Consider the following 24,580-nt stretch of genomic DNA (forward strand, 5'->3'; position numbering starts at 1 on the left):
CGGGTTTCTTTGAGAATAAATACTTGGAGTTCCTTTGCTGCTAACAATTATTAAAAATCAATGAATCCCAATAAAAAGATAACATTTATTTTACAAAACATTTACAGTCAGCTAAGAAAATAAATATGTATTTCACAGTTTTACAGAGTCAAAGGAATGTAAACAAACACTTAAAAACAGCGTTATGAAGCAGTTTGAACCTGCTGCACAGGCAACAGTTTGTGTCCAGCGTCTCGTTATTCTCAGGCCTTTACTGAAAATGTAAACAAGGGCTCATTCAAATATTAAGGTTAACAGGACTGTAAATGAAGTCTGGTAGGAGATCATACTCTTCATCACTGAAACACTTGAGGTGCTCTGTTGAGTTCCCGTTAACAAAGTGAGTATCCTTCAGGTCTGACAAAAATGTTGAAGCAGTTCAAGTATTCTTTAGCGCCTACACCCTGTTGTCCACGATGACGTTCCCGTCTTTGTCTTTGATCCTGAGTCGTCCGGTCGGGTAGCTGGTCTCCTGCCTGCCGTCCGTGTAGACGGTCTTCACCGTGCCGTCAGGGTACTCTCTCCTCTTGTAGTCGGCCGTGTGGATCTCCCTCTGGCCCGTGTTGAAGTGGATCTCCTTGGTGCCGTCGCTGAGAGAGGCAGCACACATTCACACAGCCAGTTTAGTGTTCATTAAGGCAGAAGTGGTAGAAACTTGAAATCATCAATGAAACTCACGGGTTGACTTGGATGATGGTCCCGTCTGTCAGCACGCTCTCCTCTCGACCGTTGGGGAAAAGGTTTTTGATTGTCTGATCTGGGAAGGTGATTTCTTTGCGGCCATCCGGGAAATGCTTTTCTGGAGTGGAATTTAAAACAGGCAATGTTAAATTGTATTACTACAGAAAAATCAGTGCCATGCTGTTTTCAGAATCAGAATCGGGTTTAATTGTCAAGTACATTCAAGCAAGACAACTTGGTGTGTTGGTGCTAAACAAGGAAATAAAGCAGAACTAGCAACAACTTAAATAATAAGTATAAAAACCTATAACAAAATGTAAAATATAAAAAAGTACAAAGGTGCAATGTAGGAGCTGTGTAGTGGACTATGAGAAAAAATCTTGCAGTGTATGTAACCAACTCACAGTGCATGTGAAGAAAATTAATTTAAAGTCCAGTGGGCGTTAATGTAACGCATAAAGAACAGTTCAGTTTCAGAACATTTCAGTGAGAGGGGTGAAAATAAACCCGAGTTAAACACAGGTAATTTGACTTCCTACTGATCACTCACCTGTCTGGTTGTTGGGGAAGTGCAGGACCTCGATACCGTCTGGGTAGGTGATGTGTGTAGTCTGTGTTTCAGTGTAGTAGTAGATCTGAGCATGAGGAGCAGAGCCATGAAAAGAGAGTAAGCAGTCAGGTGAGAACAGTGCTTCGTATGTTTGCTTTTGATTATTTTTAACGTGGCTGTTAACTTCCAGTAAATTAGGTTTTCGTTACTTGAATTCACTTTCCATTCATCTAAATCGTGGAAAACCTGAGCAAGAGGATACCGCCTCCTGTACTTTAGAGAGCTTATTGAATAAGGAGTTAAAATGCCCGTCTCTGCCCCCGGCACCTTTATTGTGTAACGCGGAGGCTGGCAGGAAAATGTCTGATAAATCCAGGGAGGAAAATTCAGCCGTTGTTGTTCACACATGCAGCTAACCCCAAAAACTTTGGTAACATTTAAGAGTTTGTGAAAACACCATAAAAAATGTCATCTCTTTCCAGAGACTCCTGCATTCTTATTTCTAAAAGGTGCCTCTAATGGAGAATTTGGGGTTTTGGAATTAACAAAAAATATATATAATTTGCTGAATCTTATTGTTTCCACTAGATGTGTATTTGTTTTGAATGTGAGCAGAGAAGGTGTTCGTGGTTATTGAACACCGCACCACCACAGCAGCAGGAAACGACAAACACCACAACAGTTGCAGTGTTGAAGCCGGATGAGTTTGAAGTGACTTAAGGTAAACGTCTCACCACTCTCTGGTCGGCTGTGATCTGTTTAGTGTCTCCGTTGAAGAAGGTAACTTTGACCGTCAGCCCGTCGGCTGAAACCTCCTTCTTCGTCCCGTTGGGGAAAGACATGAGACGATCTCCACTCGCCAGAACTTTCTCAATCTGCGAGGAGCAAAACAAGAACTTTATTAGCAACTTTACAATTTCAGGGGTAAACCACTTCAACTCATTTTTGGTATTTCACTTTTTTATGGAAGCTCCACATCTATGCGAGCCATTTTACAAAAGCTGTAATCATCCCATCAAGACACCGAGTAGTAAAGATATCAAACATGTGCTCATATTCAAAGTGACATTCACCCACCTTCCCATCAGGGTGTGTGATAACCTCTCGAGCTGATTCTGGCTCTTTCACCTCACTGGACTCGGGTTCTTCTGGCAGGAATTCTGTATCCTACGATGAAAAGAAATATTCAACATCAGTTCAGTGACTAACCTCTGATGTAGAGCAGCCTGTCTGGAGAAGCTCAAAGCAGGTAAAGCAGGGCTGTAACAATTTTACACTACCTGCCTTTCTTTTGGTATTTGTCATTAAATGAAGTACCTGTACAATGCATAGACTTGTTGGAAGGATTTAACAGGACGTCTCTTACCGGAGAGGAGTTTGATTTTGCTTGATGTCGCAGCTTCTCCTGGCTCTTGCAGGGAGCCGGCGTTGGCCTCTCTTCTTTCCTCCGGCCGGGCAATGATGAAGAAGAAGAGGATGCTGGTATTGATGGTTTTCTCAGGCTGCTCTTCATCGCTGTAAACGATAAACACAACAACCATGGTTACTTGTGGAGCTAAAAAAAACCCTTTGTATCCATAAGTCCTGATAAATTAAATGTGGATTAAAAAAATTAGTGATGGATCCAAATGTATTTGATTTCATCCTCAAAAGGAAGCATCCCTATTACAAAAACCTGCAGCTCCAAAACCCACACATCTTAATCTGAGAGAAAAGGGAAGACATTTCAGTGTAATAAATAATAATCTTGTGATTTAAAACACTGACCTGCAGCAGCCTGACTGCTCTCTCTGCAGGTCTTTCCAGGAGCTATAGCCGCACTGCTCTGTGGAGGACTGACGCTGCTGCTTCCTCTGGAGTCAAGAGGACTCTGAGCACACAGACAGAGAAGGCATTATTACCTCCTCACAGCCTAACCATATACACAGACAACACAACGTCGTTTTAAACATGCTTACAGCGAATTTCACTCCTTTGGGCACAGATGAAACGTTGCTGTCAAACATCTTAGGACTGTCGTTACATCCCTTGTCCTTCTCTGCATTGACCGGGCTTTTCTTCAAGGCGGTGAGGCGGAGCTTTTCCAACATGCGCACCTTAAATAAAAGAAAGAGAAGGTCTCACAAAAGTATGGAGCCCCTGACGTCCTGTAAATGGGTATTTTAGTTCATCTTGTCGCAGTAGTGAAAAGCTTAAACACTGTTGTTAACACTGTGGGTTAAATAGTTGCCATGGAGATGAACAAGAAGCTATGATTTAGGAAGTGTAACACAGTGAAACAAAATGAATCTACAACAACATCACATACAGTAATTGTTTGATATTAAATCTGAGGATTCTCACAAACATACCACATGGATACATTACACATTTTAGCAGAACTCATTACATATAAAGTCTGCAGAGGCTCCAGCAGGGGGCGCCCACGTTACACACACAATACCAGTCACTGAGTCAAAATACATAATAAACAGTGATCACACATTAACATAGTGAATTACTGGTAAATAATAAATAATGATGGCTCATTATGATAATTGGGGGAAAAGTGGAATGATTAACACTGCTTCATTTGCACAAGATAACGTATGGAATTCTGATTATTGGAAGACTTTAAAATACAAGTGTATGGGAGGGATAGTCTTTTAGCGGTTAGCATTCAAAATGAAGACATCATTAAAACCTCATGATAACAGGTATGATATCTGGCAGACTTGTCTTTAACAGGAGTTGTTCATTTCTAGTTGAGCTTTTTTTTCCATATTCAGATCCTATACCGGTACATCCAGATACATATTGCAGGTGTAAAGGGGGTCAACAGGTGGTTACCTCGTCCCGGAGAGAGTCGTTATCTTTGTTCAGGGAGTCGATTTGCTGTCGCAGTCGGCCGTGTGTGGAGGCCCAGCGGCTCTCCCTCCCCCTCAGCTCCTCCTGCAGGGAGATCAGCTGCTGCCTCAACACCTGGCAGGGAGGACGAGGACGGATTAAAGGGAAGTTCCACCTATTTTAAGATTCCTCTTTACTACACCGGGGTTTCACAGTGCAAGGTTCTTTGGGGTCACAGCTTCTTCGACTGCAATGTGACTTGTTGGACTGTTAGACTTGTCATTATTTAAATTAGTAAAATTCAGGGCACCAGATGGCCTAGCGGGTAGGTTGTGCCCCATGTACAGACACTTTGTTGCTCCAAATTGGTGACATCAAATGCTGAGGTCAAGTCAGCGTGTCATTATCTGGCTCCACATTGAGTACATTAACGACTGTGTATTGAGAAATTAACTGACTTGATTACTCCAATCTCTATCTTTTATCTTAAATAGCTACTTTTTCTTACCACTTGGGGGCAGCAGAAATAAGCTTTAAAACGACACGGAAATATCATCGCTTCTGGAGTTGATATCACAAAGTTAATCCTCAACCAAAGTCTATAAAAGACAGTAACAGTTGTTGACTTTTTTTTTTAAATATGGTACAAGATCTGCACCAAATAACACCAAGTGTATCAGTGTTTTTGCTTCTGTTCAGATTAGAAGGATCAGTTTATTATCATACATGTTGTTCCTGCTAACACGTACATACTGTAACCATTATTACTATCATTGTAGCTATAAATCTATCTTCTTCATTGTTGTTGTTTCTCTGTTAGTCTCCATCCTTCTTTCTGCATCTCCCTCTATCCCACTTTGCTCGAGGTTTCTACCTCTTAAAGGAAGTTCTTCCTCACCACTGTGACTTTGCTAAATGTTTCTGAGTGCTCATGGTGGATTAATGTTGGGTCTTTGTAGATACTGTAACAAAGAGCACAGTCTAGTCTTGCTCTTTTTGTAAAGTGTCTTTCTTGAGATATCGTTTGTTATGACTAGGCGCTATGAAGAGATGGTTTCTTCACCTGGATTTCTTCTCGTTCCTTCTTGTCGGGGATCGCTCTGGCAGCCAGCGCGTGCTTCTCAAAAAGTTTGCGCTCCTTCTGCAGCTTTCTGTTCTCCTCTCTCTTGTGCTCCTCAAACTTGGCCAGCTCCTCCGCCTTGGTCTTCTCAAACTCCAGACGCTCTTTCCTACATAAAAAAACAAAAACAAAGTGGACTTTACTTACCGGTACATAGATTAGGAGGGACCAACATTATTCATTGAAATGGAATTGGGCAAGCAAATAAATATAGAGTTTAATGAAGTACAGTGTAAAGAAGATTGCCTCAACAATCCCAGAACATTTTTATTTGATCATTGATACGATATGGAAAAATCTCCACATCACATCAAAGCCACAAGTCTAATGTGTACAGAAGCATAGAGCTAAATATAATCAGAGACAGTCAAAGCATAAAACAGGTAAACACAAGAATATATCGGACTGGAAACTTCTGTTTCATTTAGGGGTGTTCGAGGTTATTAAGTGGAGAAAGAATGGATCACCTGAGATTTTCCTGGTCTTTCTCGTTCTCTTGTCTGAGTTTGGTGAGCGCAGAGTTCTCCTTCTTAAATCTCTCGATCTCGATCTCCAGCTCCACCAGCCTCTCCCTCAGCTGTCTGGACTGCACCTGCTGGCCTGGGGAAAAGGACACAAACGCATTTACACATTTTAAAAATAAAGTTAAACATGTCAAACAAGGAAGCCTGCTCTCTCAGGTGAACTGATTTTGAATTTCAAGACCATTAACCAATAATTATCTGTTTGCTGTGACTGATTCTGATGCTCTGATTGCTAATATCTGTCTTATCAATGCAACAATTTGGAAGAGGTTATAAATCTATACTAAAATTCAATTTATTCTCAGATAACAGCAACTTTCAGAAACCTTTACACCTGCATCATAACTTATTTGTTTCCTGTGTGAACCATGTGTAACCAGGGGGATTAGATGTATGTATTCTAAGCTGCAATGGATGTGTGAATTTCCCTCAGAATCAATAAAGAATCTCTCGCTCTATCTGTCTTCAGTGAAGTGAGACAGGTTATGATTTTTAATAGACAACAATCGTTTGTCTCACCTGTGTCCTCCTCTGCCTTTTTCGACTCGGGAGCAGCAGAAGGAGGTGGAGGAGGGAGAGGTGCATTCTGGGTCTTTGGCTTCAGCGAGGGGAACAGCCGAGTCATGAGCTGGGAGGCAGGGGGAGGCTCCTGATTGGCTGACCTGATAACTGCACCTTTATCCACCTCCACAACTTTACTCACTGCCACCTTCCTCTGCAGAGTCCGCTCTGGAGGTGAAACTGTATTCACTGTTGCCTTGGTAACTGGACTTAGTCTGCCGTCATTGGCTGAGCAGACTGCGGTGTGCTCCAGGTCGTTCCAGGTGTCATTGTCGTCAAACACGACTCGACCCCGCTGCCCGTCTTTGTCCTCTAACAGAGTGGACTCGTCCGCATCGCTGAGGAAGCTGTCACTCTCAGCATCATCGGCCTGTGTCACATCAGACGCTGAGTCTCTGCAGCTCTCCTCGTCCTGATATGAATGCTTGTCGTACGGCAGGTTAGACTGTGCAGGGAAGCTAAGGGTGCTGGGAAATGCAGGAGGTTTACCTGCTCCTTCCCGGTACTCAAACTCAGAGCCGCCACAGGATGAAACATCTGAGATCTCGTGGTTGTCTTCCCGTCCAGCGTCCAGTTCCGCCTTTTCCTCAACGCTCACTCTGTTCATGAGTGTATTGTCTCTGATCTTCATCACAAACACTTCTGGGTTCACGGTCCCGCTTTGGACTACCACACCAGCACTGCTGCCAACACTACTGCATCTCTGAGGTGCTACTTTGGGAGGGGACTTGATGGGGGTGGAGGAGAGCCGTCGTGGGGGGAGACTCCTGGCAGCCTGCAGCTGGTCCATCTGAAGGACCTGGGAATACAGAACAAGGTATTTAAAATCACATCGCTTTACAGTCAACATTTAAAAAAAAAAAAAAAAACAGGGGAACAAAAGTCCACACAATCAAGTTTGTCAAAACTGTAAAATGGGTTTCATTTGAAAAATAAGATAATGAAAATATCTTCTTTTGCACAATTCTGGTCCAAACTGAAGTTTCTGTCGTCCTCATGGATAAACAAAAACAACCATGACTTAGCGAGAAATTCAAAGCCTTAAAGTTGCCGCATAAAAAAGCAAAATAAGTCACAGATAGATGCTACTCAGCTCAATAGAGTGCCATAAACCCTGTTCACATGCAAGTACATATTTGCTCAAGTGTAACTATGAAAATATGTCTATTGCTGCTTCATAAGGGCATTGCTTACTTTCTAGTAGAAACCAAAATGGTATAGAAAAAGCAACACTTGGAAGAGGCTTCAAAGACATGTCATGCAATCGGGCAAAACAAAAGTGCAAGAATGAATGAATATTAGATAAGAAAACAGAGATACGGAGTTAAATAAAGCACCTTCAGGACAAAGGAGGAGTTGGACGAGAAGGAAAGCTCCTCGGCTGCTTGCTCCAGTAGCTCAAACTCTCCCAGCTCCATGTTCTCCACCTGCAGGTCACAATCCCAGCGCTGGAGCTTCTCCTGGAACGACAGCTCAAACGAATCCCGAGGAACTTCTCCTCCTGCCGACTCCACTCTTGAACCACAACCTTTCTCTCTGGCTGCGTCACTTTCAGCTCTCTCTGTCCCTCTCATCGTGCCCACCTGTTTGGTTACAGGGTTCGGCTGCGTGTTGTGACCAGCGTTCCTCAAAGCTTGATATGACAGACCCTCTTTTTTGTTATTCTGCTCCTTTACTTGCTCCAGTTGAGGTAGTTTGGTTCCTTTACCCTCGGGGTCACTTTGAATAGACTGTGCTGCATCTGTGTTCTGTCTTTGATGACTACCCAAAACCTTGGTCCAGGCTGTCTTACTCTCAAACTTGGTATCCTGAGGTGGGGGGCTGACACCTTTCAGTCGGTTCTCCTTGTTGAGTGTGGCAGTTTTACGCTGGACAGGAAACCGCTGCACACCATTAGAGACCCCTCTCTGTAAAGCTGCAGGTTCGGAGTTGCTGCGGGAGAGAACTCTGGCCTGTGGTTGTGGTCTGGAGTCATTTTTCACCACTGTTTTTGGTTTGCGATTGTTGATAAATCTCGAGAGCCCCTCGCCTCGCTTCAGAAAGGCTCTCTTGGGAGGGGCCTGTGCAGCTTCAGACCCTTCTCGACCCTGAAGAGGCAATGATACACGATGGGAATAAAGTACAATTTGAAGGGTTTGGGGATTAAAAGACTAAATTATCTGAAGCTCCAAAGACTAAGATTATGAAGCATCTGATGCACCAATATGGAGAGGTACTGCATGCACCTTAAAGAGTAACTAAACCCTAAAACCACTTTTTTCAACTATAAACCTGTATTTGAGAATTAAGTAGTGTTATGGATCAATCCAAGTCCAAATCTCGACATTTGAGTACAAAGTACTGAAATTCAAAATACTGTGTTAGAAATGTGCATAGTGTCTGCCCTTCCGTTTGACAAATTCTAACGGCTGTGTGGAGTACAGTATTACGTAGGAGTGCATCCCCACGTCACCAAATCTATAAAAGCCTCGTCAGCCGACTCGGCGAACTGTGGGGAGCCAAGTGTAGTGGATTGAGTGCCAGACGTTGCTCTCCCGGTGCCGACAACAGGAGGACAGTCACAGCAGCTGCTGCCGCCAACTTGTGTGTGTGGGGCAAAAATTGTATCATGTTGCGGCTGATAACGGCATGAAGGAGTGAGTGGGCGATTTTACCCCCCCCCAACCAATCAATTATCAATGTCATAATAATAATCAGTCTGGATAAATGTATGCATCATATATGATAATACTTAATAACAACAGTGGCTATTTTAAGAACTTTACTCTAAAAATTGTTGACAGTGAGACACATGTTACATCCTCTCACCTGCTGTTGCTGGGCAGATTTCAGCCTCTGCTCCTCCAGCCTCAGCTGGTCCTCCAACAACTCCTCAAACGTCTTCTTCTGACCCCCGATACCGGGCTGTATAGGTCTAAAGACAAAGAGAAACAAACAAGTTGAATGTATGTATTAGACAATTTGTCCAAAAGTCACTCATTCAGCCTCTGCTGCATGATCGGATCAGCTGGTCTCGTCATGAGAGTCTTCTTGTTAAACTGGATAAGGAATATCAAAATATTGAATTTACCTTTCATGAAATGCTGTATCTTCTTTTACTGAGGTTTTTTCATTCAAAAATACGCCTTTCCTCTGTATTAAGGTGTCATTGTGCTCATGAAATTGGCTTAAATCCACACTCTGTTCCTCATCATCTTCTCTGGAGTTCCATGATCCTGTAGGAGACACCCACAGGGATTTAGCTTCGAAAGTTAAGGTCAGGCTTGTGCTGGCTGCTGTACTCAAAATACAAAAACTTGACATATCTCATGTAATCTTAAAATTGAATATTCTCACCCTCTTCCTCACTGTCCACCTCTTCATAGTGTTGACTTCTTTGTGGCTCCATGTGTCTCCCTGCTGGTTCCTGTCCACAGGTGGAGCCCTGTTGAGCTCTACGGCACTGCAAAGTGGGGTTGTACGGGGTCCCTGTGTAATGACAGGCTTCAGTCACCTCACACAGTGTAAGAAGGAAATGATACTGTACACAAAAAAAAAACTACAATTGTGGGGAAGCAGGGCAAACAAAAATACACATCCACACAGCGATGGTGGTTTCATTTATTTTTTGTACCTTCTGTGCAGTCCGGGGATCCGTTCATTATCCCCAGCAGCCTCTGCTGCTCCTCCTGCAGGCGAAGCAGCTCCTCCAACTGATGGGCTTTTAGCTGCTCCTGCATATGCTGCTGCCATTTTCTCAACTGCACAAACAGACAAAATTAAACGATCATCCACCATGTCGGAAACATTTTGTAGTAACTATTGGATTCTGATATCTGTCCCCAAATAGCTGGATTGCGTAAAATGGGGCCAATCTATTTAACTTAATTCTGTGATTAATTCTGTGTGTGTGTGTGTGTGTGCACAACGTCATGCGTCAGCAGCTCGATAAATTGCTAGAAGAAAAAAACACAAACTACACTCCAAGCATATAAAGTGTTAGCTTCATATTTGATAACAACTTGCATTTTCCGCACAACAAATGTTTAAAGATGTGGGGACAGAACTGCAAAATGTTATGATCAACTAGTAAACCAACCAATCAAAGAGTGGTTTGGCATCACTCAGGATTGGCCATTAACAGGAGCCCAGGTATCTCCATAGTAACTGAAGAGTCAGATTGGTGCGTCACTGGCTAACACTCTCAGACAAAGTGTCTAATCGTTCTTTTCAGAGGGGCTTTAAAATACTTAACTAGCCCCCTGGCCGTTGTTTCACAGACCTGTCACAGTGCATTTACCCTGCCGTTACCTCACCTCACACTGTCAGTAATTCCATCTCAGTGTTTTCCAACATGCTAATTGCTAGGTGCTTACTGTATTGCACGCAAACACCTCTGCCACTCTTTGAGTCCTTGTTTGGACTGAGGTGAACTGTACTAATATTAGCAGGTAGAAGTGATGAGTCTGTGCTGGACAGTGTGCGAGCGAGGAGGGGATTATTAAGTAACCAGGAAGCAGTGACATAACCAACGCAGAGCTTGAGCTTAGAGATATGTGGTGTCTGCTCCACTTACATTTGTTTGATACAAGTGCTGATATTGTCTGTTTATATTTGGAAAATCAGTAGTTAGGTTGTAAAGTCGACGTATATTACATCAAATATCACAGTTTGAATAGCTGTTAATCACTGATGACACAGGCAAGACATTTAGATATCTTGAAGTGTTGATTTCAGCATTCAATTTGTGCAACTTCAGTTAAGATATCAAGAAAGCATATGTTTTTTGTTTTTTTTGGTAACAGGCAGGGAACATAAATCCCAGCCCTGAAAGAATCCTTAATCAATCAATCAATCAATTTTTATTTGTATAGCGTCAACTCATAACAAGTGTTATCTCGAGACACTTTACAAAAAGCAGGTAAAATACCTTACTCATTGTTATGTTACAAAAAGCAGGTAAAAGACCTTACTCATTGCTATGTTACAAAGATCCGGCCTATCCATCATGAGCACTTTAGCAAAGCAGCAAAAGTTACAGTGGTAAGAAAAAACTGTCTTATTAAAAGGCAGAAACCTTCGGCTGGATCCCCGGCTCATGATGAAAAAGCATTCACAGGCCTAGACTGCGCCGGGCTAGGAAAGGGATAGGGGGATAAGATGCAGGAAGAGGGATAGGGAGCAAGGGGGTGGGGGGAGGCAAACCGTCCATCAACAATCCGGTGGAGGGGGGGTTAATGTCTTTACCTGTTCTAGCTTCATCCTTAGGGGCAAATCTTGTGATGTATTTGCCATCTCCTCCAAACTGTCCGACTCTCCATTTGTGTTCCTCTGAGGCCCAGGCGACAGACCGTTCACTGGCCGGTCAGCCCCAGTTCTCTGTCCACCAGCTGACCGTGCAGATCCATCCACACCGACACAGCTGCTGTCTGCTGAGGCTGGCAGAGGAGCGAAGTCGGAGGCAAACGAATCGTCCGGCTCAAGAGGAGGAGGAGGAGATCCCACGGCAGAGATGGAGCCAGCCAAGTCCGGGCAGGGGTTAAGGATCACCCCGGCTCGAGTGCTACTTGGCATCCACCTGGCCAGGAAGTCCGCCTGCGAGTACTGGAGCCCGGCTGGAGATGACATGATGACCGCGCTGTCTCATGCAGGTCTGGCTAATCCGGGATTTGAGCGACAGATTATGGTGACAAATTAGGGGTTAATCACACCGTGGATAAACACTGGCTCTAATTTAGATGATGCCAAGACAACTATAAATAGTGACTAGTTTAAGTTGCAAAACGTTATAACGAAGTAAGCAGAGGGTCGACGTTAGGTTGTACTTTGGTGGTAGCAACAACAACACAAAAGGTTAAAACTGTTAATGAGGAATCATTGGCAGTGTGACACATTCATAACATGAAGATAGACTATTTCATAATTCAGATATTCATAAAAACAGCTTTGCATGTCATTAAGTTTTCAGTGCGTTTAAAAGGCTTTGGCTCTTTTGGTGTGTCTGTTGGTTACGTCGCATTTAAAAAAAAAAAAAAAGTTTCTAAATGCAGCAATTAAACGTAGTGACGTGACAGACAAGCTCACAACGTTAATAAAAAGTGTAAAAGAAACACAAGATTTACCTGTGACATAGGTGAAGAGCGGTGCAACTGGAATAAAAAGCATACGCTATGAAAACATCGCAGACAAAAGTTTCGAAGCCTGCCGCCATATCAAAACAAAGCCCGCGAGAGTAAGGAAAGCGTCGAAAAATACCGGGTTGCATTATGGGTAGCGTAGTTCATCTGTAGTTTAAAGTGTCACTTTTTTCCAAGTAAAACGTCGTGATTTATTGTTTTACTATCGGAGGTTATCTAGATTTGAACGTGTTGTGTTTTGACTTTTGGATAAGTTTTAATTGTTTTAATGGTTTTAATGGTAACTTAAAAAAAAAACGTTAGCAAATATTATCCGGTTCAACGGCTATTCACAAATATATTTCACAATAAAGGTCATGGAATTAAAAGAAAACTGTGGTAGCGTTGAATTTCGTTTTTTAAACTTGAGTACTCGTGAAGGTAAGCTGCTTAACTACATGTTTGTATTGCTTAACCTTAGTATGCTTGAAATATCTGTTCAGATTAAATAGCAAAGACATCAGATTTTATACTGATAGTTAAAGACCGGATGTGTTTTCTGACAGCTGTGATTGGTTGATACGAAAATACCACATTTCACCTTCTTCGAACTGAGGAACCGAGAGAGTGTGGTGGTACAATGGAAAAGGTCTTATGTGATGTCCACGGTAAGTCAAACTAAATTAAATGTTGTTAAATAATAGTTACGACATGTAGAGTGAGATATTGTGTTGGGTTTCCAGAGGTTCCGATTTATTTTATTCCATGAAATGCAGTTTGTTTTGTGCATGACAAGGCATTTCCTCTTAACGTGTACTGTGACGTTTACCTTTCACTCAACGAAATCTAGATGACCTTTTCTTGGCAGCTCCCTTGCTGACGTTTAATGGGATGATATTGAATATTATGAGTTAAATATCTTGTTCTCTACATCCCCAAACAGGCTGCTTGTGTCTGCTGAAAACGGGCGTGAAAGATGGACCGAATAAAGGCAAAAGCTTCTACGTCTGCGTTGACAAGCAGGGCTGTGATTTCAGTGAGCTGGCCAGGTATCAACAGCAACCAGTGCAGATATACTTACTATAGTTATAGGAATGCAATGCTGCAGTCCAACATAGCAGTACATAAATGCCTGGTACCTCTTAGTAGAAGTATTTTAGTTATTATACTTCCATTATATCCCATTATAATCCACCCATAACAGCCATTACTACATGGGTTATTTAGATGGGTTTAACATCCTGTTTTGCTATGCTGAAACATTATCATCTCCCCCTAGCATCTCACCGTCCCACTGCCTCCATCATGAAGATTCAATGGTGGAACTTCAAGCTCTCAGCTACAATCTACAGCATCAGAGTCACAGGTGGGTGTGCAGCTGGGTTCAAAGTTGTCTTTATTATCCCTGCGAGAGGGCAATTTGTTTTGCAGTCAGCAGTAAAAAACACACACATACATACAGCCTGAAATGAGCAAACAACATAGAAAGGACAGTAAGTAAATACAATAGATAAGAAACACAACACACAGTTAGTGGTTTTAAAAAGGTGATGGCAGCAGGAACAAATGAGTTTCTCAACCTCTTGCCATGCTGGCAGGCTGAATCTGCGGCCTGACGGCAGCAACTTAAAATCCTTGGACAAAGGATGACTTTCTGTAATGGTCCAAAACAACATTAGAGTTTGAGAGTTGGTGCTTGAACAAGATACCTGTCCCTCGTTGGTCCTCTAAATTTAAAGTTTTATGTCCTTTTGCAGGTTGTTCTATCGATGTGTTATAGGTAAAAAGGCAGGCCAGAAGTGGTGTGGAAACGTGCCTTGGAGTGCGGTAAGAGGACACCTTTACAGAATAAAGAATAATTACTTTTGATTATCTATTTCAAATACATTTCATCATCAAAATATCTTTAGTTTGATTCTCTTGTTTTCTATCATTGCAGCCAGAGAAAGAAAATAGAAACCCTCGATCAGACACACATCTACAACCCTCTTGCCTGTCACCTGCCAGGAACCCCTTTAAAGCCCCCGAGAGGACAGATAAGGACTCTGAGAGGAGAAGGATGCAGGGTGGTGGAAGTAATGAGAAAAGAAGCGAGGAGAAAGAGAGTGAGTCAAGCCACAAGGCTAAAGGAAGAGACAGCTATCAGAAAGAAAAAGAGGAGCGTGTGAGTACAGGAAAAAAAGAAGAGGCGGAAAGGAAGCAAAATGTGTCTGACTCCTACAGAGGTGTTCAACTTCCAGCAGGGATGAAGTTAAAAAAGAGAGTTTCAGATGAGGAGAGACACTGTGCTGATGCTAACAGTGTGGAAAAAACGACGGATAAGATGCGAAACGAGGATAAAGCGAAGAGCACGGAGCAAGCCGATAAATCAAAGGGTGTTCATCCTGAGAAAACAAATCAAACCACACAGGATCCTCACGAGGGCTCACTTCAGAAACCTACCGGTGGAGAAACATCTGTGGTGAAACAAGTCAACCCTTCTGTAAAAGACGGTGCTTCTAAATCTACACCCAGTATCAGCACCCAGGCCTCAAAAACCACCGGGAAACCAACATCTGAGAAACCAACACAATCGGAGCCCAGTCTGAAACAACAAGAACATGATGATGATGATGATGATGATGTTGTGGTGGTGTCAGTGAAACCTGCTTCTCAGAAAACTCCTCCTGTTTCCGCCGTGCAAAAGACCCTGACTGCCTACCCGGGATTTAACCCAGCCTCTGTGGTCAAAAGTCAGCGGGAAGAGCCCAAAGGCATGCGTAGTCTGCTCACTGCTCAACTCCAACAGAAAAAGGTGCGCTCTTGAATTCTTCATCATTTGATTGAAGGGGATGTTTTCGATGTGTCCATTTAATCTGTATGTGATATCTATCTTCTTGCGTTGTTTGGCTCCTGGTCAGGCCACTCTGTCTGCAGTGAACTTGGCCGCTCTGCCAGACAAAGGGGAGAGGTTGAGGACTCAGGTCAAAGAGCTGGAGGACGCCCTGGAGTCTCTGAGCCTCACCGCTGCTTCTCAGCCTGGTAACTCCCCCGCTGTGCTGTAGGAAAAGTAGTTATATGAGTTTCTTCTGGATCCATTACTGACCGTTGTATCTGTAATGCAGAATCACTTTCAGGTTCCCAGGGTGCAGGTAACAGCAGTGATGCTAGTGCAGGTAGCATCCATGTTAATCCATTCAGCAGGAAGGAGGGCACCATCCTGCTCCCTGCCCCACCATCCACGGGCCCCTCCCAACACCAGGCCTCCAGCAGCTCCCTGGGGCTTCAGCTGAGCCAGGGATACAGCCAGATGTATGGAGGTAAGACATTTCTGCAAGGGCTTTGTTCCTTTAAGATATTTTTAGCCCATACCATTTTTCTTTTCTTTGGAGACCTAATGTTAAAAATGTGTGTATTTATTCTGCACACTTTTGACAAGAGGTGGCTGTTCTTCCTCTCAAAAACACATATCTTCACGTAGTCAACCCCGCCCCACCCATTTCCTCAATTTGTCATTATTTTTCCCAAACCCCTTGTCTCTCATTCCTTTGTGCTATCAGCGAACGCCTTTTACGGCGGAAGGATGACTGACAACCGTCTGCTGGCGGTGAAAAATGCCACCTGCGAAGCCATCGACCATCTCCACAAATCCTTAGATTCCTGCCCTGATGCTGAGGCCGAAGTGACGGACCCGAGGGGCATCAAGGTCACACACTTTTTATAGTTTGTCATCAGTCCTTCACTTAGACCATCTGTCACAACTAAAAAAGGCTTTGACACGGCTTCATGGAAATTGCATTTCGATATTTTTAGAATATTGAAAATGATTCACCAAAAATGTAGTGCTTTTGTAAATCTAATTTGGAATATAAATAACTTTAAAATAACTTTTAATAAGAACAGAGTACAGGAGATATACATGTTAACAGTTTTGAAATATAATGTTCACCAATGGTTGGGAGTGTTTCCACCTACTTTTGGAATTTTAATATTTTCCGGATGAAGTAGAAGATTTTTAATCGACTACTGACTATGAAATGGGGAATTATGTCTCTTGTCAATAACATTGCCCTCTTGTGATTGGTCGGTTAGGTTTCGCTCCTCGCCCATCAGAGGAGAGCTTTGGCCTGGCTGCTCTGGAGAGAAGCTCAGAATCCCTGTGGAGGAATTCTGGGTATGTTAACTAATATTTTCTACATTATCTGTGATCTTGATAGAGAATGTGAGAAACAGAGGGTTCTTTGATTCTGCAGGGGAGTGAAATCAGGCTATTTCATTATGTAGCAGAAGTGCTTTCTTTCTACAAAATAGTTTCTTCTTCAAAAAATGTAACTTTATTTTTCTCTCCAAACAAAATCAAGCTCAGCATTTCCAGTAGACAGGAATGTATTCTTTTTTTCAGGACATAATCGTTTTGTTGTCTTCTCTCTCTCTCTCTCTTTTCCAACGCAGCGGACGACATGGGTTTGGGGAAAACTTTGACAATGATTGCTCTCATACTTTCCAAGAAGATAAAGGCGAAAGAGGAAGATGAAAAGAAGGAAGAGAAGAAGCCGGAGAGCTGGATTTCAAAGACTGGTAACTGGAGCCTGTTTGTTGGTTTGATGGTTAACAGCAAGGAAGTCATTACCACCAATATAATTAGTATTTTAGTCAGACAATGAACCTTGTTTGTTTTAATTCCAGAGGTACATTATTCGTTTGAGTGTATGCTGTGTGACAGTTTTGCTTCGTTTGTGTGTTTATCATGCAGAGTCGAGCGTTGTGGTCTCTAAAGGCACTCTGATCATCTGCCCCGCCTCTCTGATCCATCACTGGAAGAGGGAGATTGAAAGACATGTGAAGACGGGCAAGCTGACTGTGTACCTGTACCACGGCCCCAACCGTGAGAAAAGTGCCAAAGTGTGAGGAACCATGCACACATTCACTACTCTGTCCACTCTCTGTCTTTACTTCTTATCATCTAATCTTTTTATGATAGCCATGAACAAATAAAAGTTCCCTTGGTTGTGTGATTTGTACTTTGTTTATTTGTCATTTACAGCTAAATTAAAAAAACACAGGAACACAACTACACATTTTTAACATGACTGGAGATAGCAATGCAATATACTTGCTGTTAATATTCTGGAAAAACACTTACAGGAAATCTTAATGAAGCTTTCTCCCTCCGTCCCATAGACTGGCTGATCATGATGTGGTGGTTACTACATACAGTTTGGTCTCTAAGGAGATCCCAGTCCAGAAAGATGAGGCTGAAAAACCCAGCAAAGATGCTGTAGCTGTGGTAAGTAGTATCAGTGAAGCAGTGAACTCCCCCTGTAAGATGTTTTCACAGTTTCTCTGAAGATTGAAGCGGCTGATACATACCGAAACAATTTGAGAATTATGTTCACATCATCCCATGTTGTTCCCTCAGACGCCACGCTCAGCTCCTCTTCTGCGCGTGACCTGGGCCCGGGTGATTCTGGACGAAGCACACAACATCAAAAACCCCAAAGTGCAAACCTCCATGGCGGTCTGTCAGCTGAGGGCTCGTGCACGCTGGGCTGTCACTGGCACTCCCATCCAGAACAATCTACTGGACATGTACTCACTGCTCAAGTAAGACAAAAGCACAGTGCAAACGATAGTTTTAAGAGTTTTTACTTGTGAAATGTTTCTCCTGTTTGGTTCAACCTCCGGTGTTTAAAAATGAGGGCAATGTGAAAGTGGAAGAAATTGCAGTTCCCCGAGTGTCCACTTCAGGCTGGCTGCAAAAATATAACATTTCTACAGCCTGGTTAAAAAAATGGTATCAATAGCTAGTTTCTTTATTAATAAAAGTGTACAGGAGATTACTTTTTTTCCATCTGTTTTGATTGTATTAAACCCTTAAATTATTCATATATATTTGCACAATGAGGTGGGTGGCTTTGGTTGCCTGACAACTGAGCGAGTTGTAGCTTGTTTACCAGCCGGCTTAAGGCACCTCAGCTCTTTTTTCTTTTCTTTTTTTAAGATTTGTGTTTTTTTATAGTTTTATTGGAGAGAAAGGACAGTGAATAGAGTCAGAAATCAGGGAGAGAGAGAGAGAGTGCGGGAATGACTGTGGCTCCACAGGTCGGATTCAAACCTGGGCCGCCCGCTTTTAGGACTAGAGCCTCTGTACATGGTGTGCGCTCCCTAACCACTGCACCACCAGCTCCAGCTCTTTGACTGTTTTTAGTTTGATCAAAAGTTAGGTAGCGGTTATGTTGTGCGCCCCATGTACAGAGGCTATAGTCCTCATTACAGCAGCTGGGGGTTTGAATCCGACCTCTGCCCTGTTGCTGCATGTCATCCCTCACTCTTTCTTCACCAGTGCTATCTAATAAAGGGAAAAAGGCCCAAACATTTTTTTTTTTTTTAAAGTCAGTTAGAGTCACCATTTCCAATATGGCAACCGCCATCTTCGGGCTTCAAAATGTCCCTTCAGAAACCAATGCGTGACGTCACTGAGACTACGTCCATGTTTATACAGTCTCTGTTCTGAATAAAGTAAGTTTGAAAATAAAACATAAATAAATATGAGATTATTTCATTTCTGCTTCTGTCAGGTTTCTGCGTTGTGCTCCGTTTGATGAGTACAAACTTTGGAAAGCTCAAGTAGACAACGGCTCCAACAGAGGCAGAGAGAGACTCAACATCCTGACCAGGACTCTGCTGCTCCGACGCACCAAAGCCCAGCGAGACACCACGGGAAAACCACTGGTAGGGACACACAGCGGCTTCCCTGGACTTCTATCGTTACAGTAGCCTCGTGCTTAATAGATCTGATTAAAGTGAAGTTCTGATTGGTTTTAAACATCTACACACTCACTGGTCATCATTTCAGGTGTCTCTTCCTGATCGAACCTGTGAGGTGCATCAACTTAAGCTGTCCAAGGATGAAAAGGCTGTCTATGATGTGGTCTTTGCCCAGTCCAGGTAACACAACAACTTCTCATTTTTTAAGAAAACATCCCGAATACTTCCCCCCCCACACGTTTTTCTTGGTCAAGAAAGTTTAGAAAAATCACCAGCTACAAGATCAGGCTCTTAAAAATGTAAAGGAACTGTGCTGTAACTCTCTTTCAACCATCTTCTTTCATGAAGGAAACAATAGATCATTATTGTGTCCCCTTTTGTGTCTTTAATTTTTTTTTTTTGTCTGATGTTAGCATTGTCTCAACAGCTTTAGATGTTGCCCACACAGCTTTTTTTTTGTCTTTATGATGTTTCCTTTAAAATCATCAAAAAGTGCTTGAGAAAAATTAGACTTCTCACAAATCTTAAAATGTGTCCCAACTTTAAAAAAAGAGGTGACATGCTGTGATATCTTCCTGAAAACAATAGATCAACAAAAAAATATTTATTTAATGACACTTTTTTTTTTCTTTTCTTCTAGATCCACTCTACAGAACTACCTCAAGAGACACGAAGGAAACGACTTGAAAAAGGGGAGTACTTCCAGCTCCAATCCCTTCGACAAAGGTGAGATATCACCTTGGGTTTATTTTTGGGCTGGTTATGCCCCCATTTAGAGGGATAGGGCAGTGGAAGGAGACAGAGTCAGAAATCAGAGAGAGAGACTACAGCATCTGCACATTGGGCGCACGCACCAACCACTAGGACACCGGCCCCCCTCAGCTTTTGTTTAACTTCTATTATATGGTAGAACATTTAAGCCTCAATCCCGAGCATGCGGCTCCACATTTAAGCAACAATATATAACAGAAAGCATAGATTGACGAAAATATAACGTAACAACATGATGATGAAACTCAGCTATAAAGCTTGTTCTTGAGCAGTTTGTAACTAGCTAGTATACCTGTTAAATCAACAAATAAAAAAAAGTGATGTTAAGACTAATAGAAATCTGTGTTTCTCCTCTCTGCAGTTGCTCAGGAGTTCGGCATGTCCCAGGCTGACCCTTCTCTGTCCGGTTCCCAGCAGCCCCAGCAGGCATCCAGCACCGTCCACATCTTGTCCCTGTTGCTGCGCCTGCGACAGTCCTGCTGTCACCTGTCACTCCTAAAGAAGGTAAAAAAGCACCCTAACATACTCTAAAAATGCTCATCAGCTTCCTGCTGGAAGAAGAATTAATTTCCACTTTTTCTAACCCCCTCTCCGCTCAGACTCTTGACTCGACGGAGCTGCAGGGTGATGGGATCGTTTTGTCCCTGGAGGAGCAGCTCAACGCTCTGTCGCTCTCCTCCAGCCCCTCGCCATCGGGTCCGGACCTTAAAGACACGGTGGCTCTTAACGGCACACGCTTCCCCTCGCGGTTTTTTGAGGAAACCAGTGAGAGCTCCAAGGTGGGCACTTCAGCACATCACATATAGGTGCAGGGCAATAAAAAAAAAAAAGCAGCAACGAAAAGTGAACAGCACACTTACTCCATGCCACAAACATTTACTTACTCATCACATCCTAACGATACTCGGGGGATAGATTTTGTGCATTTTATGAGCATTATTATGAAATCAAAATTTCAAGTTCAAAATAACAGAAGCCTTTCATTTCATTTTTTGAGTGGATTTTGAAGCAAGTTCAGTTTTTAATACTTAATGAAGATGATGACTATCATTATTTTTTCACACTGTCTCTAACTTGCAAACAAACATTTATTGGCAAGTTTTTGTTGCTATACCTTCATCATCAGGCAAACCAAAGCTTTGCCAATAAATGTTTGTTTGCAAGTTAGAGGCGGTGTGCGGGAAATCACAACTTCTTTTGTGTCATTTTTATTTTATTGAGTCAAACTTCCAACAAGCCATTAACTGATTCTTCTGTTCTAATTTTCAGATTTCTGCCATCGTCTCTGAGCTGACGGCAATCAGGGAGAAGAGCGCTGATCAGAAAAGGTAAAACATTTTAATCTCATAATCACCCTCAGACTCACTTTTTCCCTACAGCTTTTTTCCAAATGTTCTTGAGTTTCTGTATTTTTTTTTGTTCTGTCAGCAAAAGTTGAAACACTTTCTTTCAGCAGACAGAAAACGCCTGCCAAATAACTTCCAATCAGTCGCCCCTTTCCACTCTGCCGTGTAGTTTTTTTCAAAGCAGAGGGAAGTGGAAATGTTGAGGCTCACATTTTGCTGAGCATAGTTGTGCGTCTCTGTCTATACTTCTGATCCTCACACTCCTCTTTATTTATAGGCGATAAGAAGAACTACAAATGAATTCGCCTGTGCACAACCAGCATCTGTTAAATGTTACACCCACACATGTAATCCACTTGTCTCCTCTCTGTTACTATGCAGCGTGATTATATCCCAGTGGACCAGCATGCTCCACATTGTAGCCGTTCACCTGAAGCAGATGGGCCTGAGATACGGCGTCATCGACGGGACGGTCAACCCCAAACGTCGCATGGACCTGGTGGAGGAATTTAACACTAACCTGGAAGGACCACAGGTAAATCTCACACACGACTCTCCACCCCAAAGAGCAGAACACATGACAAGAACCTGTGCATTCATTCAAATCAATCAACTGGCACTTCTTAAAGGTTACAGCGGTATAAAGTGAATATTTCTGTCAATGAAGGAGTTTTGAATGCATTAGAATTATCCTTTAACATCACTGCTACAGGCTCCATTTCCAATCATTATTGACAAGCACCTGTGTATTTTAAACATTTTAAACACGTGGTTCAAGAAGTTAGTAATTGGCTTTTTAGGCCATTCTTTAAAGCTGTTGTAAGGAGTTTTAACTGCTTATAAAAAAAAAAGACTAAAAATATTTGTCATGCTTCATTATGAGCTTTAAAAGCAAATAAGACCCTCAGCTTTAAGATGGATTATTTCTATTTTTTTTTTTTAAATGCCTGAAACCTCTACCACGTGGCAGGTGTGAGGGGAGGCGATGATCAGCATGCAGAAACAGTTTTTGGATTGTTGTTTTTTCATGGATAAAGTTCTCAAATAGTTGTTAATTTGACTGTTACAATAAATAAGGATTTGATTCTTTGGTGTTAAAAACTATTTAACACGTGTACTGGACAAAATCAGTATCGAGATAACGGGTCCAGTTTTGTCTGCAGAGGAAGAAGACTTCCTCAAATGCCTCGAAATGTTGTGATCGTGATGAGTGCAAACTTTTTGTGGCATTTAAGCAAGTATGTGGGCCTGTCTTCTTCCTCAGCCCTGCACCTACTACGTGATGTGCGTATAACTACCTCCCTTTTCACAGGTTTGTCCATAGCCAAAATGGACACAAACCAAAAGTTCCTCACAGGAGCTTTAATTGAGCTTGAATTGTTACCTTGAATATATTTTGACTAAACATTCACAAATATACGCATTTATATTGATGTTTCTCTGCCAAAGGTGATGCTGGTTTCTCTCTGTGCTGGAGGGGTTGGGCTCAATCTCATCGGGGGGAATCATCTCTTTCTCATCGACATGCACTGGTGAGCGACACGCATGCGCACACATCAACAAAAAGCAGTGATTGATAGTGTTTGCTTTCCTGTGTGTGATGTAGCCTGTTTTATTTGTTTCATGTTGTCGTTCAGTACATTTAGATATATTTTAATTGACCTGCTGAACTTTGCTTAAAGATGTTTTAAAAATAAGATTGCTATTATTACAGAGCAGCTGACCCTCTTACTGCTTTGAACACTCTCAGTTCAGCTTGCATTTAAAATGTGTCTGTAAGTGCTTAATCTGCAGTTTTACTTAAACTTCCCTTAAAATGCCATTTAAGTTCTGCTCCAAAAAGAGTTAAAACAGTGTTTAAATTGAATCAATCATCTCTCACAAACACTTGTCATCTAACCTATCAGTAGTTAGAATACAGTGATTGGGGCACCAGATAGCTCGGCAGTTATTTTGCACGCCCCATGTAGACGCCATATAATCTTTAAAGCAGGCACCCTGGGTAATTTGCTGCATGTCATTCCCCACTCAGTGTTACCCACACTATCCAGTGTCCTCCTCTACATTAAAGGCAAAAAGCCCCCCCACAAAAAAAGAATAATTTTAGCGTGGTAAGAGAAGAAAGGTTCAGTTTTTAACCCCCACTGAATAATCTGACAGGAACCCAGCTTTAGAGGATCAGGCATGCGACCGGATCTACAGAGTCGGACAAACTAAAGACGTCACCATCCACAGGTAATGAACTTGTGTGTGTGTGTGTGTGTGTGTGTGTGTTCTGTCATTCACTGCTACTCTTGAAACTATTGTTGCAAAAGCACAAGTAGGAACTAATGAAGTAACGACTGACTGCTTCACCAAAATACAGTATAGGATCAGACTTTAAGTAAGATGTGATATATGAAGGTGAGAATATTTGTTTTGAGTGGCATGGTTTTATTAAGAGGTTTAATTCAATCTTTACAAACTTTTATTTGTATGCACGGCCATTGTAAGTTACTCAAACAGTGGTATGCCTTGTTTACAATGCATATGGTTTTAAAAGTGTTTTTGTGTGCGTGTGTTTTGTTCCAGGTTTGTGTGTGAAGGCACAGTGGAGGAGAAGATTTCCACACTGCAGGAGAAAAAGAAGGAGCTGGCCCAGAATGTGCTGTCAGGAACAGGAAGCACCTTCACCAAACTCTCCCTGGCTGACCTCAAAATCATTTTTGGTGTCTGAGACGGAAGAGAACAGTCAACCCCCACAGTTACACCAGACAGCTGTTAATTCAAACACTCAAAGTTCAGGTTGTAAGGCTGAAACTGGGGATACCTTTTTCATATATCTTGGTTGAATGTTATACACTAATATCATCATACATATACAAATTCATGTATTACCTGTGTTTGAGAGCACATGTCAAAGCATACAAAAGTTCTCCGTGCGCCTCTTTTATTTTAGTCCATAATTATGGGTCAGCCTCTTTGTGCGTCTGTATGTGTAGCAAATTGACAAATACATTTTAAAATGTGTGAATGCTTTTAAGTTCTTATTTTATTATGTCAAATCACAGCGACACACTGATAACAGGACTTTCTTCTGTGAAAGTCTTTTTAGTTTCTAGTAGCTGAACCTCTTTTGGAGTGAAGCAAACTTTTATTTGTGTGATGCTCATTGGCCTTGTTTTTAAATGCATCATATGTATGTGTGGTGTATTGTTGAATGATTATGTTTTAATAAATTTTAAGTGTTTAAAATTATTGTATATAATGTCACCACTTTTTGAATAAGAGAATGCATATTGAAATAATAATCACTTTAAAATAATAAGACATTTAGTCAT

At 42.2% G+C, this 24,580-nt stretch overlaps 2 protein-coding genes across 2 annotated transcripts; one reads left to right on the forward strand and one right to left on the reverse strand.

The window, feature by feature from the left end:
• Positions 1-65: 65 nt before the first annotated feature.
• cenpj (centromere protein J) lies at positions 66-12,536 on the reverse strand. The gene is made up of 19 exons (XM_061053508.1): positions 12,403-12,536; positions 11,528-11,937; positions 9,915-10,041; positions 9,638-9,769; positions 9,372-9,516; positions 9,110-9,215; positions 7,639-8,388; positions 6,260-7,100; positions 5,684-5,816; positions 5,160-5,325; positions 4,100-4,231; positions 3,229-3,366; positions 3,038-3,140; positions 2,637-2,785; positions 2,348-2,437; positions 2,005-2,145; positions 1,271-1,355; positions 718-838; positions 66-629 (listed from the first exon to the last, which is right to left on the reverse strand). The coding sequence occupies exons 2-19, from the start codon at positions 11,906-11,908 to the stop codon at positions 437-439; spliced, it is 3,933 nt and encodes a 1,310-aa protein (XP_060909491.1). The 5' UTR covers positions 11,909-11,937; positions 12,403-12,536; the 3' UTR covers positions 66-436.
• Positions 12,537-12,962: 426 nt separating this feature from the next.
• Positions 12,963-24,498, forward strand: ttf2 (transcription termination factor, RNA polymerase II). The gene is made up of 23 exons (XM_061053509.1): positions 12,963-13,064; positions 13,340-13,445; positions 13,676-13,762; positions 14,154-14,223; positions 14,336-15,190; positions 15,297-15,417; positions 15,501-15,695; positions 15,936-16,081; positions 16,468-16,549; positions 16,828-16,953; positions 17,129-17,279; positions 17,557-17,662; positions 17,795-17,979; positions 18,954-19,107; positions 19,232-19,323; positions 19,784-19,869; positions 20,276-20,418; positions 20,514-20,693; positions 21,184-21,242; positions 21,642-21,795; positions 22,710-22,792; positions 23,421-23,495; positions 23,832-24,498. Exons 1-23 carry the CDS (start codon positions 13,037-13,039, stop codon positions 23,974-23,976), a joined length of 3,429 nt encoding a protein of 1,142 aa, XP_060909492.1. The 5' UTR covers positions 12,963-13,036; the 3' UTR covers positions 23,977-24,498.
• The last annotated feature ends 82 nt before the right edge of the window (positions 24,499-24,580 follow it).

The sequence above is a fragment of the Labrus mixtus genome, chromosome 13, assembly GCF_963584025.1.
Source record: "Labrus mixtus chromosome 13, fLabMix1.1, whole genome shotgun sequence".
Taxonomy (NCBI): domain Eukaryota; kingdom Metazoa; phylum Chordata; class Actinopteri; order Labriformes; family Labridae; genus Labrus; species Labrus mixtus.

What these genes read in the sequence shown, in the direction of transcription:
- cenpj (XM_061053508.1), bottom strand. Translation starts at nt 11,908, where the DNA reads ATGTCATCTCCAGCCGGGCTCCAGTACTCGCAGGCGGACTTCCTGGCC. An exon ending in GATACAGCATTTCATGAAAG is followed by an intron (nt 9,216 to 9,371) that starts GTAAATTCAATA and finishes CTTTGTCTTTAG; the next exon opens with ACCTATACAGCCCGGTATCG. An exon ending in CAAAATCAAACTCCTCTCCG is followed by an intron (nt 2,438 to 2,636) that starts GTAAGAGACGTC and finishes TTTTCATCGTAG; the next exon opens with GATACAGAATTCCTGCCAGA.
- ttf2 (XM_061053509.1), top strand. Translation starts at nt 13,037, where the DNA reads ATGGAAAAGGTCTTATGTGATGTCCACG. An exon ending in CTACAGCATCAGAGTCACAG is followed by an intron (nt 13,763 to 14,153) that starts GTGGGTGTGCAG and finishes GTCCTTTTGCAG; the next exon opens with GTTGTTCTATCGATGTGTTA. An exon ending in ATACAGCCAGATGTATGGAG is followed by an intron (nt 15,696 to 15,935) that starts GTAAGACATTTC and finishes TTGTGCTATCAG; the next exon opens with CGAACGCCTTTTACGGCGGA.